The sequence below is a fragment of the Meles meles genome, chromosome 4 (assembly GCF_922984935.1).
Source record: "Meles meles chromosome 4, mMelMel3.1 paternal haplotype, whole genome shotgun sequence".
In the NCBI taxonomy this organism is placed as follows: domain Eukaryota; kingdom Metazoa; phylum Chordata; class Mammalia; order Carnivora; family Mustelidae; genus Meles; species Meles meles.
The window spans coordinates 27,611,091-27,628,459 of record NC_060069.1 but is presented as its reverse complement, the minus strand read 5'-3'; the positions used below and the strand labels follow the sequence as shown (position 1 = coordinate 27,628,459).

The window sequence follows — 17,369 nt, the reverse complement described above, 5'->3', positions numbered from 1 at the left end:
ATAAAAGGCATACAGATACAAAAGGAAGAAACAAAACTACTCTTATTTGCCAATGACATAACAATCTATATGAAAAATCCTGAGGAGGCTACCAAAACATCTCCTAGAACTAATGAATTCAAAAAGGTTGCAAGATGTAAGATCAACATATAAAAATCAACTGTAGGGCGCCTGGGTGGCTCAGTGGGTTAAGGCCTCTGCCTCTGGCTCAGGTCATGATCTCAGGGTCCTGGGATCAAGCCCAGCATCGGGCTCTCTGCTCGGCGGGGAGCCTGCTTCCTCCTCTCTCTCTGCCTGCCTCTCTGCCTACTTGTGATCTTTTTCTGTGTGTCAAATAAATTAATTAATCTTTTTTAAAAAATCAACTGTATTTCTATAAACTAGCAAGAACACATAGAAAACAAAATTAAAAACAACTACGCCAAATTACAATTACACCAAAAAAATCTCAATGAAGCTATAATTTTTAAAATAAAATACTTAGGTATAAATTTAATTCAACATCTATAGGGCTTCTATTCTGAAAACTACAAAACACTGCTGAAAGAAATCAAAGAAGTCTTAAATAAATGAGGAATATACCATGATGATGGATTGGATGACTCAACGTAGTAATGATGTTAATTCTCACCCAAATTGATATACTGGTTAAATGCACTTCCTATAAAAACAACAGAATGATAGTTTGCAGAGATAGATAAACCTATTCTAAAATTTATGTGGGAAGGCAAAGAAACTAAAATAGCTAGAACAATTTTGAAAAAGAATAAAGTGGAAGGAACCATGCTATCCTATTTCGAGACTTATTATATAGCTACACTAGTCAAGACTGAGTGCTGCTGGCAGAGGAACAGAAACAAAGATCAATAGACAATACAGAAACAGACCTACAGAAGTACAGCCAAATGATTTTTGACAATGGTGCAAAAGCAATTCAGTGGAGTGAGGATAGTTTTTTCTATAGTTGGTGCTGAAGCAATGGGTATCTATAAGGAAAAAAATTCTTGACCTAAACCTCACACCTTACATAAAAATCAATTCAAAAAGTGTCATAAATGTGAATCTTAAAAAATTAAACTATAAAAATGGAAGAAAATATAAGAGGAAATCTTCAGGACTTGGAGAAGAGTTCTTAGACATGATACCAAAAGCATAATCCACAAAAGAAAAAACAGTAAATTGGGTTTCATCAAAATTAAAAATATTCAATCTGCAAAACCTCCTGTGAAAAGGATGAAAAGGGAATCCAGAGACTGGGAGAAAATATTTTTAAACCACATATCTGATATATAGATATCTATATAACTGGAATCTATAAAGAACCCTCAAAATTCAACAATAAAAAAAAATCTAATTAGAAAATGGGTGAAGTACATGAACAGACATTTCACCAAAAAGAATACACAGGTGGCAAATAAGCACATGAAAAGATGTTCAGCATCACTAGCAATTAAGGGAAAAGTAAGTTAAAATCACAATGATTAAATGATTAAAATCACAGCTAAAATTTCTTAAAGTGAAAATATCAAATGCTGGGAAGGCATGCATAGAAACTGAATTTCTCATATGTTACTATAAAACAGAACAGTCACTTGGAGAAAGTAGTTTGGCAGTGTCTTTTAAAACTAAACATGCAATTAACAAATGATCTATCAATCACACTCCTGGGCATTTATCTCAGAGAAATGGAAATTTATGTCCCCACAAACACCTGTGTACGATTGTTCTTAACAGCTTTATTTATAACAGTCAAGAACAGGAAACAACTAAATATCCTAAAAATAGTGAATGGTTAAAAAAACAACAACAGTACATTCATATAATGGAATACTATTTAGCAGTAAAAAGAAAGGAACTATTGAAACTCAAAACAACTTGGATGGATCTCAAAAGCACTGTGTTGAACAACAATAAAAAAAAAAAACCTATCTCAAAAGGTCACGTATCATAAGAATCCTTTTATGTAACATTCTCAGAATGACAAAATTACAGAGATGGAGAAATGATTAGTGGTTGCTAAGGGTTAGGGATAGTGGGGAGGAGGGGAATGAGTGTGACTAGAAAGAACAAGAGGAAGATCTTTGTGGTGATGCAATAATTCTGTATCTTGACTGTGATGGTGGTTATAGGAAACTACACATGTGGTAAAGTGGCATGGAACTTTATACACTTTATATCAATGTTAATTTCCTAGATTTGATATTGTACTATCCTTACTATGTAAGATGTAACCAATGGGGGAAACTAGGTAAAAGGGATATGGGACCTCCCTATACTATCTTGGCAACTTCTTATAATTACTTTTAAATAAAATTTGAAGAAAAAAGTATTAACATAAAGTCTTTATACCACTTACTTAAATGAGGCTTTTTATGTTTAAGTGTCATTTTCAAATATCTCTATAAGGAGGTCAATAATCTTTTCTGCTACTCAACTATAGTTCCAATGATTTATGTGAAAAAGTTGAAAAACATGTTTTATGGGGTGCCTGGGTGGCTTAGTTAGGCATCTGCCTTTGGCTCAGGTCATGATCCTGGAGTCCTAGGATCATGCCCAGCATCAGGATCCCCGCTGGGCGGGAAGCCTGCTTCTCCCTCTCCCACGCCCCCTGCTTGTGTTCCCTCTTTTCACTCTGTCTCTGTAAAATAAATAAATAAAATATTAAAAAAACAAACAAACAAACAAAAAAAACGAAAAACATGTTTTATAGTGAGCAGCTCCATAACTACATGACATTTCCAAACTGGAAGGTACTCTAATCTCAGAAATAATTAAAATAAAAGCTGTTTACCGAGAACTTGTATTCAGTTTAAAAAACAAGAAGTAGTGGTATAAATCTGGAAAATCATGCCACAATTATAGAAAAAAAAATATTATCCATTATATAAGGACAAAAGTAGCCTCGGAGTACTCGCACAGAGACATTAGTTTGTCTTCCAGTTCTTCCCAGCTCCTTCTACAGGTCAGTAGGCCTCATAACCTGACACCATGCCTGGCACACACGAGGAAGGTCTCAGTAAAAACTGCTAAGCAAATGAATGAATGACCTAAGAGCTGCTTTATTTTTGCCCATGGGAAAAGAAATGTGGGTTTGCAGATCTTGTCATATTCTGATCCATATTTTGAGCACTGTTCCCCAATACATTTTTACTTGGAGAGAAAAAAATATTTAAATAGATTTTTTTTAAAGTAGAAACTGAATTAGTAATCAAATATACCTCACCCAAGTTACTATTAGGCTTTATGAAAATTATATCTAATCTGCATCCCCCTTTCCCTAAATCCTCTTCTCAGCATCTATTTATAAACTGCTCATGTCATAGATTATCCCTCTTCTACCAGCAAAGACTTTGTACCTAGCTGGAAGCCACCTTTGTTCCCACTGGTTTTTCTCCTCCCCCCTTACACTTAGCCCTCTCCCAAATCCCTACCACATATACTCCTCCTCCTCCTCCCTCCAAAAGAGAGAGAGAAAGAAAACGTGAAAGAAATACATTAAATGACCAGGTCATGACCAGGGCTTGCAAAAGATTAACATAAGCAAGCAAAAAAAGTTTTATTCGGTACTCAAATATTCAAACAAGTCTTGACCATAAGGCATACTACCCACTCCTTGAATATACAATGCAAAAAACAATACTGAGTTATGTCATCCTTACTGAATTCATCTTCAGCCACAAGACTTGAGAACTGGTTACCCAATTAAGATCACTCAGGCTCCTTTGTAACATGTTGGTTGGGGACAGTGTGGAGGGCGGGTGGGTTGAGGTCAATTCTTTGATAGGAGCTAAGAAGAATAGGGGACTGAACTTGATAGCAGCTAATATTAAATGTGAGGCATTATGCTAGGAACTTTTAAGCTGATAATGTTATTTAATGCTAATAACTATCTATGAGGTAGATAATCTAATAATCATAATCTACACTGAACAGGTGGGAAAACTGTAGTTTCAAAGGCATAAGTGATAGAGCGAGGATTCAAAACCAAACTTCCCTTACTCAAAATATTCAAAAGCCTGTGTAACCTTTTCACTTTATTCTACTTCTCTAAATTCAGTCTTTGGGATTACACCTACTTTCTGCTAGAGCATTACTTACTACTCAACGAATCAGAGACCTGTTAATAGAAGGAACAGAGGCCTAGGGTTACACTTGTTACAATTGTTCCTTACTCATTGTGCTTCTTTGAATAAGTCAGTTTTCCTCTCTGACCATCAATCACCTTTTGGATGCAGCTGGTTTCTGAAGCTCCTTCTAAGAATAAAACTTTCCGACTCCAGATGTCTTCTGTGCTGTCAACACATACAAATCTATAATAACCATCGTCTAAAATGTATTTTCCAGAGCAAACTCTATTATATTAATTTAATTCGATTTACCAATATTAAAACACTTTCAATTATTTTACATTCTAATTTTACTAAAATTACCTTTATCAGAATGAATTCCTTTGTAAACCTTAATTAAAATTACGTTATCTGTTGGTCTGAACCTTATTTTTTTGTCCTGACCCTGTAACAAATTTCACCAATTACTTTTGGCCACTGGGAATATTCTTTTGTGGCTCTGATTTCTAAAAACCTTTTTACCCCAGAGTGCTTTTTATCCTTCTGGCTCCTGAGGTCTAGATGTAAGTCTATAATAGACACAGATGTACATCACCTCCTACACCTGATAGTTCGGAAAAGCTGGTCCAATGCACCCAGTATTTGGTAACCCAAATCGTATAATTTCGGCATGCTAAGGAAACTTTGCTATTAAAAGTAAACAGTACCCAGACAGGGGCTTCGTGGATAATCAAGGGAACGATCGCCCCCTCTCTCATTTGGACACACTCCTCATCCCACCGGGAGCAGCGCTCGACGCGCATCTGTCAGCTTAGGGTTCCTGAAGGCACGCGCCTCTGTTCTCCCCGAGTCTGGAGAGCAGCCGGGGGAAGAGAGGGGGGCAGACGACTCCGGGAAGCCCCACGAAGCCGGGTGGGGCTAAGCCCGGCCTGAGGGCGGGGCGGGCCCGGGGCCGCCTCCGTCTCCAGGCCCGCCCTGCGCCACACCCGACCCCGCCCGCTTTCGGCTAACGGGCCGCGGCGCTCGCCTCCGCCCGCGAGCCCTCACCTCGCCCCGACGGCGGCCTCCGGGAGTCGGCGCCCGCCCGTCGTGCCGCCTCGCCGCCTCGCCGCAGTACCACCCGCCGCCTCCTCTGCAACCTCGGCCCACCGGGCGGACCCGGCCCAGGTCACTGGCGGCCCAGGCGCAGGTAGGCGGTAGTACGCATGCGCAAGGCTTGAATGCTCCATTCGCTGCTGCTAAGCGACACCTTACCCGAACAGACCAATCCCGGAGCGCTTTCCCCGCGGGTCCCGGAGGAATCTTGAATGAGCGGGTTCTTAAAGGGCTGCAACCCAAATGTGGAGGGGGTGTGGCAGAGGCGCGCGCGCCTCCCAACTTAATTCCCATCTCCCGGCTCTCACCCTCGTGGGTTTGATGTCCAAGCCTGTAATTCCCACGTCCGGAGGTGCCAGGAGACTTCTCGGTCTAAGCACGATTCCTGCCGGCGTAGAGTCCACAACTGACGTGCGGAGCAGGGAGGTTCCGCGTAATTGTGCGACACGCCCCAGCTGTGTGTTCAGCTGTCTGCGCCCCTGGGCGGGAAGCAAGATAGGCAAGATAGGCAAACCAAAGAGCACAGCCTCCTGCCACACTGGATGAGGTGCTAAAGTCCGACCCCGGAGGGACACATCCCAGTCTGGGGATGGAGGCATTCATATCACAGATGGGTGGTCCAATGCAGAGGAGCAGAATTCGTCCATTTACTTTTCGTCCAACAAATTTTGAGCACCTGCTTTGCGCCAGACACTCTACCAGGCACTGGGGACACAACGAGGAACTCCCGACACTAAAATCTATGTTAAGAGAGGGCAGAGTGAGAGCACCCATCAAACAATTACACATATGTTCAAATACAAACTGAGGTATATATTCTTCAGAGAAGAACAAGGTTTTTCAGAGAAGTTACAGGAGGTTCTGGTCTGAACTTGGGAGTAGGAGGAGGCTTCCTTGAGAATGTGACACCTGCTGACTAGTAGCTAACTAGGCAAAGGGGGAAAGAAGAGTGTTTCAGACAGAGCGTAGAGTATGTATAAAGAACAGGGAGGCTCCTTGGAGAGATGAAAAGAAACAGGGTAGTACGTGAGAAGCTAGTATTTAACAGGCACAGAATTTCAGTTGGGGAAGATGAAAAAGTTCTGAAAAATGGATGGTAGGGATGGCTGCACAACAACGTAAATTTTTAAATGTCACAGAAATGTATATTTAAAAATGGTTAAAGTGGGGGCGCCTGGGTGGCTTGGTTAAGTATCTGCTTTCAGCTCAGTTCATGATCCCAAGGTCCTGGAAGTGAGCCCAATGTCAGGCTCCTTACCCAGCAGAGAGTCTGCTTCTCCTTCTGCCCCTCCCTCCCATTCGTGCTCTCTCTTGCTCACTCTCTCTCAAATAAATAAAATCTTTTTTTAAAAATAAAAGTTAAAATGGTTAAACTGGTAAATTTTATGTTATGTATATTTTGCCACCAAAAAAGAAAAAAAGACATGGAAGGAAAAAACTCAGAGTTTAGAGAGTAAGGAATAGGGTGAGAACCACTAGAAAGAAGAGCTAAGTCTGTAGGATCTTATAGGCCAGGGTAGAAAGTTTGGGACAGTGGGAAACTGGTCAAACTTGCGTTTGTAAGATCACTTTGGCTGCTGTAGTTAAGACTAAAATGAAGAAGGCTTATGGAAGCTCTGGCAGGTCTGGATGGGAAGCCAGTGCAGCCATCTGGGCATGAGAGGATGATGCTAGAGCTTGGGCTTGGACTGGAGCCACAATGAGGAGGAAGAGAAGCAGCCAGTCTGCAGACACTCATAGCAGCAAAATCAACAAGATGTGGTGGTGATTTGGATGTGGAAGAGCGACAAAGTATCTTCAAGGGTAATGCCACTCTTCAGCCTTGAGTGAATGGGTAGATAGTGGAAGGATTCATAGGACATAAAGAACACTGGAAGAGGACCTGATTTTGGAAAGAAGAATGACCACTAGTTCCATCTTAGACAAACTGAATTTGAGGTGCCTTTGAGATTTCTAGTTGGGATGTCAATGTAGGCAGTTGAATATATAATGTATACATGAATATACATTCCATGTACCAGTCTGGGCTAGACATAGACTTTTGAAAGTCACCACCACATGGGTGGAAATTGAAGCAGGGCAATTACATAGACAGAGAAAAATTACAAAATGAAAACAGAAGAGAGTTATGACAGAGTCCGAGACAAACTCCAGGGATCCCTGCCTCCTGGTATTCACACTCTTGTGTAGTCTCCCCTCCCACACTGAGTCAGTGTTGGCCTGTGTGACGAATGATCATAAGGGTAGGTCATAAAAGGCACAAAGGATAAAATCAATGGGATTTCATGGGACTGACAAAGAAGACTGAAAAGGAGATTGAAAACCCCTTCACTGTATGGGCCTGGGAAGAAGATAGGATTCCCTCACAAAGTACCTTCACAAGTGAATGAAGACAGGTTCTTCTCACCACAAGTCATGAAAACAAGCCTCTGGCTTGGATGGGGAAGGAAAAATTGGCACCAGACCCACAAAACCCAGAGGTTCTGAAGCTCAGGCTCTCAGAACCTGCAATGTGAGTGCTTTATAATAGGCTTTGTGCCTTCTGACTGGTGCAGCTAGTGTGGCCCAGGCATCTCAGTGGACTGGGCTACAGAGGTGAGATGTGGCATCTGAAGTACTAGCCCTCCTCTCCAATCACTGGCCATTCTGACTCCAGAGGGTTTCTCTTCTGGGCTTCTTCATCCCTCCACTTCCAGGGTCACACCCTGGACTGGACTGCTGTTATCACCGCAGAAGAGCTCCATGTCCAAAGTTGTAAATGCAGACACCTGATCTCTGACTGTCCCTAGGCTGTTCCCAGAAGATTGCCCACTGTTCTCTGGCCTGCAGAAGCCTCCAGTCCACTTGGCCTTCTACTTTGTTCTGTGTATCACCTCTCTACAAAGTTTATTTCCAATCATATCTCTCCATTCTTTCCCATCAGCTGAAAGTCCAAGGTCTATCACTTCCATCACCTTCTTCCCAATATGCTCCATTGTGCAGTAATTCTTCTGTCACACCTGCCTGGCAGCACTCCAACTCTGGGGGAAAAAATCCAACCTTCTGGCTTCTCTATATCTATTCCTGAGTTATAAGTGCTGCTGGAAAAAAATCTCAAAGCCACACAGATTAGTGCTATGTATGTACATTGCCCACCTCCACCAAGTCCTCAACATGGTCCAGCATCCTATGTTTGCCTATCTCCAATTTTCCCCCACAACCAACCTCGAAATCTCCCACATGTTCCCCAGATCTTTCACTCTTCAACATCCCCCTCCCTCTTCCAGGTGCCTCCTTCACTGAGGAAAGAGCAACCATTAAAGTGAGAGTCCTCAGCTCCCACTAACTTCGGTCCCTCCAACTACCGCCTTCATTCCTTTTCCCTTTTACATCCAAACTTCCTGGGGAAAGGGGCCTACTCCAAAGGTCCCATTTGCTTCACCTTTCCTGAATTTCACTGTCCCTGGCAATTCTCACTGCTGCCTCGACAACATCACTGAAATTTCCTTCATTAAGGACATCAAAGTTCTAGTCTCTACCTTGATTGACCTTTCAAAAGCTTTTGTAATTGCTCCTATCTTGCTTTCTCAGTCACTCTGACTTCTTATACTACTGCCCCGTCTCTCCTGGATTTGGACAGGACACGATTCCTGCGTGACCCTGGGCAAGGTACTCCCGCAGACAGACGGGACACTGCGCGGAAGAGGCGAGCAGCTGATGCCAGACCCCGCCCCCGAGGCTAGCCCTCCCGACTGCGCATATGCAAAGGAGGAGCAAACAGCTCCAAGCCCTGGGGGCGGGGGCGGGGCCGAGACATACGCTCTAAGCATTGCTCTTGCGCGCCCAATCACAAATGACGTTCCGCCTATTCCCAGTCAACGGGAGGACCCAATCAACGCCGGGAGCTTGGGCCCCACCTATCGTAGGTCCCTGCTGCGGCAGGAGCGCGTTTAGCTGGTCGGCTCCGAGCTAGACGCGCCGGGGTCCACAGGGTCTGAGGCCCAGGTCCAACCTGGCTTCCCGGGATGTCGGTGGCCTTCGTACCGGACTGGCTGAAAGGCAAGGCGGAAGTCAATCAGGAGACGATCCAGCGGGTGCGCGCTTACTCGGGCAGAGAGATGTTCCTTAATTGAGATCCCAAGGGCTGCCGCGGCCGGGGGCGGGGGCGGTGTGAGGGAAGCTTCCTGGAGTGAGCGGCATCCCAGCTGAGGCTTGTGGTGTGCGTAGGGGGATGCCTTTCCAGGGGTTTGGAGTGAGGTGGGAACGAAGTTGGCAAAGGCACCGGGGCAGGACAGCCCGGCATTGGAGAGAGTTGGGGGAGGGCAGTGTTCTCGGCGGTCCTGATTACGTGCTGCCCTTCTCTGGTCTTTCAGCTCTTGGAGGAGAATGACCAGCTCATCCGCTGTATAGTGGAGTATCAGAACAAAGGCCGGGCGAATGAGTGCGTCCAGTAAGTACCCGCTCCAACCCCCGACTTTTGAGTGTAGGGTGAAACCAGTGTGGTGATACAGCAGCTGCCCTCATCTAGGAGTCTTGCGCGATTGATCGCCGATGAGGCTCAGAGAGGTTACTTACCTGCTGGCACATTGTGAAGCCTGGAGTTAGACGTGGCACTCTCTTCAAAATTTGACTTATGCTCATTGCAAACCTCCTTCACTTAGATGGGTCAATTGATGACAACAGGGATGGGGAAGGGAACACATGGGAAACTAGTCTCAGGAGATGCGAGCTCTGGCCCGTTTCTCCTTCTGGATCCCCAGCTTATCCTTTTTCTGAGAGGGTCAGACCATTTGACTGCTAAGTCCCCCCACCGCCTTTTTTTTTCAAGTAGGCTCCACGCCGAGCGTGGAGCCCAACAACAGTCTTGCACTCACCACTCTGAGAGCTAGATCTGAGCTGAGATAAAAGAGTCAGAGGCTTAACCGACAGAGCTACCCAGGTGCCCCACCCCCTTCATTTTCTAACTTGCAGTTGGTCTGTAATGCACACAGGGACCAATAAAAGACTTCCACATTAGGCCAAAGTCAAATTCTGCACAGTAATTGAATGTGCTATCTAGCTATATACCAAAATCAGAGAAAATCGTCTCTTTTAGGAATTATACTCCATTTATTATAGAAAAATACATTATTTCATTCTTACTGAAGACATCTTTAAGAAAACCATGCCTTTTTCCATCTCCTAAAAAAAATCACCTATAGTTCCTCACTAAACAGCTCAGTGGAATAGTAGAGATAGCCATCTTTGTGCAAGTCTTTACATTCAGTTCTGGCATCTAGTAGTTTACTTTTTTGCGGTTTATAGTAAACTCTCATTTTTCTATATGGAAAATAGTTGCAAAATATTCCTTTTGGTGTAGTGATTCTCAACCTGAGGGTAAGAAAGTTACCAAATTTCCTGGTGGGCTTTTTCACATTGCATGGGCCATGTTTCCTGCCCAAGCCCCCAGTCTGATTTATCTTCCTGGGTAGAGAATTGTACCCCCTGATTGAGAATCACTACTGTAGTAAGCTCATACGATACAATAAGAGTGCCTTGTTCCTTCTTTAATTTGGTTCCACAACTACTTTATAACTACTACTGAATACCAGACACTGTATCAGCTACTGCAGCATCAGTATCAAAACCAGCCCTGCCTTTTTTTTTTTTTTTAAAGATTTATTTATTTATTTATTTGACAGAGAGAGAGAGATCACAAGTAGGCAGAGAGGCAGGCAGAGAGAGGGGAAGGAAGCAGGCTCCCTGCTGAGCAGAGAGCCCGATGCGGGGCTAGATCCCAGGACCCTGAGATCATGACCTGAGCCGAAGGCAGCGGCTTAACCACTGAGCCACCCAGGCGCCCAAAACCAGCCCTGCTTTTTATCCAATCAGGTGCCAGATCTGCTTTTATGGACTTTACATTCTAGAGCCTAAATCTAGAGGGAGGAAGTCATACAATTAGGCACATGCTAATAAGTGCTTTAAGTAAGAATAAAGCAGACTAATTGGCAGGGAGGAGTGCTGAGCTAGCTAGATATATAAAGGAGAGACAGCATTAGGTGGAAAAGCGCCCTTGACTGGAGCACACTAGTTAGCTTCAGGTCACAGCAAAGAGGACACTGCAGCCAGACCTCAGTGGGCGAAGGGAAAGTGGTAGGAGCTGAGGTCAGAGAGATGACTAGAGGCCCCAGTCATGTAGAGCTTTGTAGGCCACCGGAAGGGCTAGAAGGGCTCAGCTTTACTCAGAATGAAATAGGAGCCTTTGGAGGGTTTAATTAGAGGTATGGCAAGTCTTGACTGAAACTGCACAATAATCACTTAGGTTACTATGTGGGGGGGAGAGTAGGAGTGCAGAGGTAAAGCAGGGAGACCAGCTAGGAGACTGGTCCAATACAGCAAGGATAGTGGCTTGACCCACAGAGGTAGCTATGGAAGTGATACGTGAGAACAGATAGATTCTGGATGTATTTTCGTTGGTGTTAAACAAGGAGGTTGACGATACTGAATCGTCCAGTCAACAGATGAGCCATTCCAGTTGAGTGGGTAAATTCCTTTCCAGTTTTTTGTTCATGTTAAGCAAAACAAAGCCTCTAATTTTTGCCTCTTTTCACCCATAGGTACCAGCATGTGTTACACAGAAATCTCATTTATTTGGCTACCATTGCAGATGCCAACCCGACCAGTACTTCAAAAGCAATGGAATAATCTTTCAGTTGGCTGTCCTGAGGACTTACTGAGTATAATCCATGTCCTATGAAGTAAAGACAGGATCTTTACCAACTGAATTGCTTAAAACATGAATTAGCCCTCCGTGGCTCTTTTAAAAATGTGAAAATGCGAAGAAAGCTACTAAATGAACTGTATTCTCAGTGTAAATATTTTATAATTAAGCTCCAAATGTCCTCTTTCCTGAAATAAGCGTATTTGGATAACAGAGATATCATGGGCATCTTCAATTCTACTTTTCAATTTCAGCCTGAAGAGGAAACTGATTAGGTGGTGGGGAATCAAGAGGAACTGGTGAGACTCCTGACTGAGGCCCTCCCTAATGGATGTGTAATTGTGTGCTCCCCCTCCAGTTTGTAGTCGTGGACCTGGCCATTTTCGGGTTGCTTTGAAATAAAGCCTGTCTTTCCACGAAACACTCATTTTAAGTACAGAGATTTGCATATGATAAATGTTTCATTTGGTCTTCTGGAAAAACTGTGAAGACTTAAAAAATACATATGTAATAACACCATTATCATTGCTAACAAAATCAGTAGTAATTCTTAATTATTACTTAATATCACCTAATAATATCTTTTAAAATACTTTTTAAAAATATCTTCTTCCTCTTATCTTTTTAAAGTTCTTGGCTGGGACTCTATACCAAAAGACAGATTAACAAAAGCATATAAATTAAGTTTTATGTGACATGGGAGCCCTTCATAAAGAAATGAAGACCCAAAGGAACAGTTAAACTTGATTATTTTTATATGCGATTAGATGAAAAGTGGAAAGCTGTGGAAAATTGAGAGGACAGAAGGATATGAGCTAAGTGTAGTAAATTGCAGGAACTTAGCATGGTCTTTTCATTCAAATTCTCAGTATCCCTCCATTTTTTTTTTTTTTCCTTTTTTATTTATTTATTTTTTTTTCAGCGTAACAGTATTCATTCTTTTTGCACAACACCCAGTGCTCCATGCAAAACGTGCCCTCCCCATCACCCACCACCTGTTCCCCCAACCTCCCACCCCTGACCCTTCAAAACCCTCAGGTTGTTTTTCAGAGTCCATAGTCTCTTATGGAGTATCCCTCCATTTTAAGAGATAAGGATGCTCCTTTCTTCTGGGTATAAGGAGGGCATCTCTCCCATGAGGGTCTCATGACCTGCTTCATGGGAGGTCAGAGAGTCCTTCCAGCATCTGCCATTTCTCGATCTTCAGCTTAAAATATCCAGTAAGCCAAGGTGCCATACTTTGGAGTAGCATGTCCTGAGCCCCATCAATTATCATAGAATATCTTTTTTTTTTTTTTTTTTTAAGATTTTGTTTACTGGGGGCGCCTGGGTGGCTCAGTGGGTTGAGCCGCTGCCTTCGGCTCAGGTCATGATCTCGGGGTCCTGGGATTGAGTCCCGCATCGGGCTCTCTGCTCAGCGGAGAGCCTGCTTCTCTTCCCCTCTCTCTGCCTGCCTCTCTTGTGATTTCTCTCTGGTCAAATGGATAAATAAAATCTTAAAAAAAAAAAAAAAAGATTTTGTTTACTGATTTGTCAGAGAGAGAGAGCGTGCGCACAAGCAGGGAGAGCAGCACACAGTGGAAGAAGCAGGCTCCCCACCAAGCAGGGAGCCCGATGCGGGACTCAATCCCAGGACCCTGGGATCACAACCTGAGCCGAAGGCAGACGCTTAACCAACTGAGCCACCCAGGCATCCCCACAGAATGTCTTTTTGTTGATTTCTCTAACTCAGGATCCAAACAAGATTCATACACTACATTATGTTGATGTCCCTTAAGTCTCAGTAAAAATACTTAGTAGTTCCCCTTCTTTGCCATTTGTTGGGAAAACTAGGTCATTTGCCCTAAAATTTCTCATATTCTAGATTCACCTAGTTGTATCCCTATGGTGTCATTAAATATATCCCACTGTTGCCCACTTTTCCTATAAACTGGTAGAGGCAGAGGCTCATTTGGACTCCAACTCTAGTATTTTTGGCAAGTATACATCATGGGAGGTAAGAGATACTTGGTTTTGCATGGAATGCAAAGGAATGACCCGATTTATTAATCAGGTGCCCAATAACCTCTCACCTAAATTATGGTCTACCTAGTTTTGATCTATTACTTCATTAGGGATTGCATCCTGGTGATTTCCTATTTTATCATCCCTTCTGCCTGAATTAGCTTTGATCTATAAAGAACTTTCAGTCTTTGAGACTTACCTGTAAAATGAGGCAAGGAGATTTTCCTAAATGAACACAAAATTAGAACCTCCGGAGCCTGGCTCCTTTTGTAGGAATCAAGGTTGCAACGCAGAGAGACTATAATGTGTAAATAGTGAAGACAGACCTCATTTTGAATCCCAGTTCAAATCACAAACCTCTGAGAGCTCTCATTTCCCCACCTATAAAATGAGGATAATGAAAGTAGTATCTGCCTTCTGACGTTGTAAGATTGAGATACTGTGACTGAGAGCTGAGCACAAAGTAAACACTCAGTGTGTGTTAATATATGATCTCAGGGCTCTGGCCTTTTGGGGTCTTCTCAAGTCTGGGAAGAAGGTTGTTCTTTGCTCCCTCACCCATTCTTCCATCCTTAGGGTTCTACCTATTAGTGGACTCTTCCCCCATCCCAACTGTTCATGGGGTTGGTGCCCATAGTCTATGCCAAGTGGGCTGCTCACAGGCCTAACCTGATCAGCAGATACCGTGGGCACTATGCAATGTTTTTAGTTTTGAATTAGTTGCTAACATTTAGAGAAGATTTCCCATTTCTAGCAATGCGGGGCCTGCAGGTCCCCATGGCAACCATCAGGTGGAGTTGGATGGCAGCTGTCTCCCTTTACTGGGCAGCTTGACTTGTTTACATATGGCTTGGCTCTAGCTGGAATGAGAGCACCAGCTGATGTTTCAATTTGGGTCTCGCCTAAAACAAGCCTGAAACAAGACCTTGGGTGCAGATAGTTTATTTGCGAGATGATCCCAGGAAGCAGGAATAAGGCCCCAAGGAGAGTGAGATAGAGAAGGAGGAAAAGCCACTAAATGTGTTACCAAGGTCACTGCTACAGGCAATAAGGACTCAGTCACTGGGGGGGGGGCAAGGGGTGGGGGGAAATGATCTCAAAAGCATATAAATGTCCCAGAAGTGTCTGCCTGAATTGGGGTTGCCTACAGAGGAGTTAGTTCCCCTGAATTAACAAGCAGCCTTTGCAGCCAAGTCGGCCTTAGATGTCAGAGGAGAAAATAGAAAGCCATATGGCAGCCCCTGAGGTGGGCTTCTGCCGGCACGAGGTGAGTCTGACCTTATAGAAACTGTCCACTACCAGCAAGGTAGGTGAGGGTCTGTGACAGAGCATCAGAGGTTCCACTGTGGGCTCTGAGCAAGCCAGTAGGGCCTATAGGAGGTAAGTGTAGCAGGGGCAATAGCCTTGAAGACAAAGTTCAGTTCTCCCTCAGAGGGAAGGAGTTTTGTGACCTGGGTGTCACAAAACTTCCCTTTGTCTCCTGGAAGTTATTTCAGTCCATGTGTAGAGGACTAAAGCAGGGCCAATCAGAAGCCTCTGGAAATGGCCGAGGCGATTGAAGCCACAGTTTACCCTACTCTCCAGAGGGCCCTTTTCTGGGGAGATACACTGGAGAAGCTGGGGCAGGCCAGTTAGCTGTCCCCATATGTGCCGCAGCTTACCTCTACCTGTCTGCTTCAGAGACAACCTGAAACGTAAGTATCTGCCATCCCTCTTAAGGCACCCAGAAATCAATATAGTTGTGAAAGGTGATTTAAAAAGGTAAAGACCAAACCTGACCAGAATGTATTAACCACTCTCTCTTCTCAGAGGACCTCCTACTTGAAGATTAAGCCTCTACTCAGCCTGTCTGCCCTTTTCCAACTCTCAGGGTCAAGCTGATCTCCCACCAGCCTACACAGGGCCTGAGCCTTTCTCTGGCATTTCCAAGCCTGCTTCCCAGGATTTGCAGCTGTGGTGACTTCCTTCTGTCATTGTCACATTCTCCTGAGATGAGGATATGGCAGCTAAAACAGAGAGCAGATAATTTGAGGTCAGGTTTATTCCACAAGATGTGAAGCTGTTTTTCCACTTCTTCGTGAGGCTTTTTGACAGCAAGTCTGACTTTTGGGGACCCCATGTAACAATATGGCTAGAGTGGAAAGGATGTTCAGGGCTATTTCATATGCTCTTGAACCTCTGTAATAAATTTCCATTACTAAAGGTGATCCTGAGTATATTTCTTAAGCTGGGTACATAGTATCTTCATTTTGTTGTTACTCTACCTCACACATAATATGGTTTTGATTCCATACGAATAAAAGCAATGGGGGGGGGGCGCCTGGGTGGCTCAGTGGGTTGAAACCTCTGCCTTCGGCTCAGGTCATGGTCCCAGGGTCCTGGGATCGAGCCCCGCACCAGGCTCTCTGCTCAGCGGGGAGCCTGCTTCTTCCTCTCTCTTTCTCTGCCTGCCTCTCTGCCTACTTGTGATCTCTGTCAAATAAATAAATAAATAAAATCCTTTAAAAAAAGGCAATTTGGGGAGTTTGGGGGCTCAATTGGTTAAGCAACTTATGATCCAGGAGTCATAGAATCGAGTTCCGCATCGGGCTCCCTGCTCAGCAGGGTGTCTGCTTCTCCATTTGACCCTCCTCCCTATCATGCTCTCTCTCTCAAATAAATAAATAAAATCTTTTTTAAAAAAAGCAATTTTAAGAAGTTAATTAATCTGTTACCTCTTTTCCCAATGAAAATCCTACAGATTCCTCTGGAATCTCGATGTTCTGTTCCTTCACTGGGATCTTTCTTTCCTTCCTAAATCTTTTTAGTAAGAGTCTAGGGTCCAAAGGGAGGTTGTTTTCATTTCTGTTTATGATAAACTCATTCATTCAAAAAATATTTACTGACCCACTAGTATGTGCTGAAGGTACTACAGTGAGGAAGCCAGACAATGCCACTGCTCTCATAGAAACTTTATTCTTATATAAAGAAGACAACACAGTATAAATAACCTGTATTTATGGGGGAGACAAGCAATAAAATAGAAACAATCAAGGAAAGCTTCACATGGTAATAAGTGCTGCACAGAGAATTACAATAGGATCATGAGCTGAGGAGTGTCTGGGTGGCTACTTTCAAATTACGGAATCAAGAATGACCTGAGGAGGTAACATGGCAGCTGAGAGATGAATAACAAGGAACCTGACATGTGACGGTCAAGGGAACTAGCAGTGCAGGCAGAAGCAAGAACTATGAAAAGACTTTTCATTCCAAAGCGTTCTCTCTCTCTCTCTCTCTCTCTCCCGCATCCATTTATAGAGCAGTATTTGCCTATGTGATCATCAACTCAATTATAACATGAGTTCTCATTTGACCAGGCCTTGTGCTGGGCTCTACAGTAAGGAAAATAGAGATGGGGCACTGGGACTTGCTTTCAGGGAGCTCCTAATAAACCTGGCAAGTCAAAAGAGACCCACACCCAGCCACAGACCAGGGCACTATGCAGGACCCAAGATGCTGAGAAATAGTCCAGATATTGAAGCTGC

At 43.8% G+C, this 17,369-nt stretch overlaps 2 protein-coding genes across 7 annotated transcripts in view; one reads left to right on the top strand and one right to left on the bottom strand.

Annotated features, from left to right (window-relative positions):
• The window catches only part of SEC22C (SEC22 homolog C, vesicle trafficking protein), a 30,926-nt gene extending 25,331 nt beyond the window's left edge, over nucleotides 1-5,595 (bottom strand). Inside the window, exons 1-2 of one of the 6 annotated variants that reach the window (XM_046002521.1) lie at nucleotides 5,471-5,549; nucleotides 4,223-4,292 (exon numbers count right to left, since the gene is read on the bottom strand). The gene's annotated coding sequence lies outside the window, so the exon portion shown is untranslated. Of the gene's footprint in view, nucleotides 1-4,222; nucleotides 4,293-5,114; nucleotides 5,418-5,470 lie in introns of those variants that run through there. The other 5 variants (XM_046002522.1, XM_046002523.1, XM_046002519.1 and 2 more) reach the window with 5 other exon arrangements.
• Nucleotides 5,596-9,047: 3,452 nt separating this feature from the next.
• Nucleotides 9,048-12,262, top strand: SS18L2 (SS18 like 2). The gene is made up of 3 exons (XM_046002674.1): nucleotides 9,048-9,235; nucleotides 9,515-9,591; nucleotides 11,738-12,262. The coding sequence occupies exons 1-3, from the start codon at nucleotides 9,167-9,169 to the stop codon at nucleotides 11,823-11,825; spliced, it is 234 nt and encodes a 77-aa protein (XP_045858630.1). The 5' UTR covers nucleotides 9,048-9,166; the 3' UTR covers nucleotides 11,826-12,262.
• Nucleotides 12,263-17,369: the final 5,107 nt, after the last annotated feature.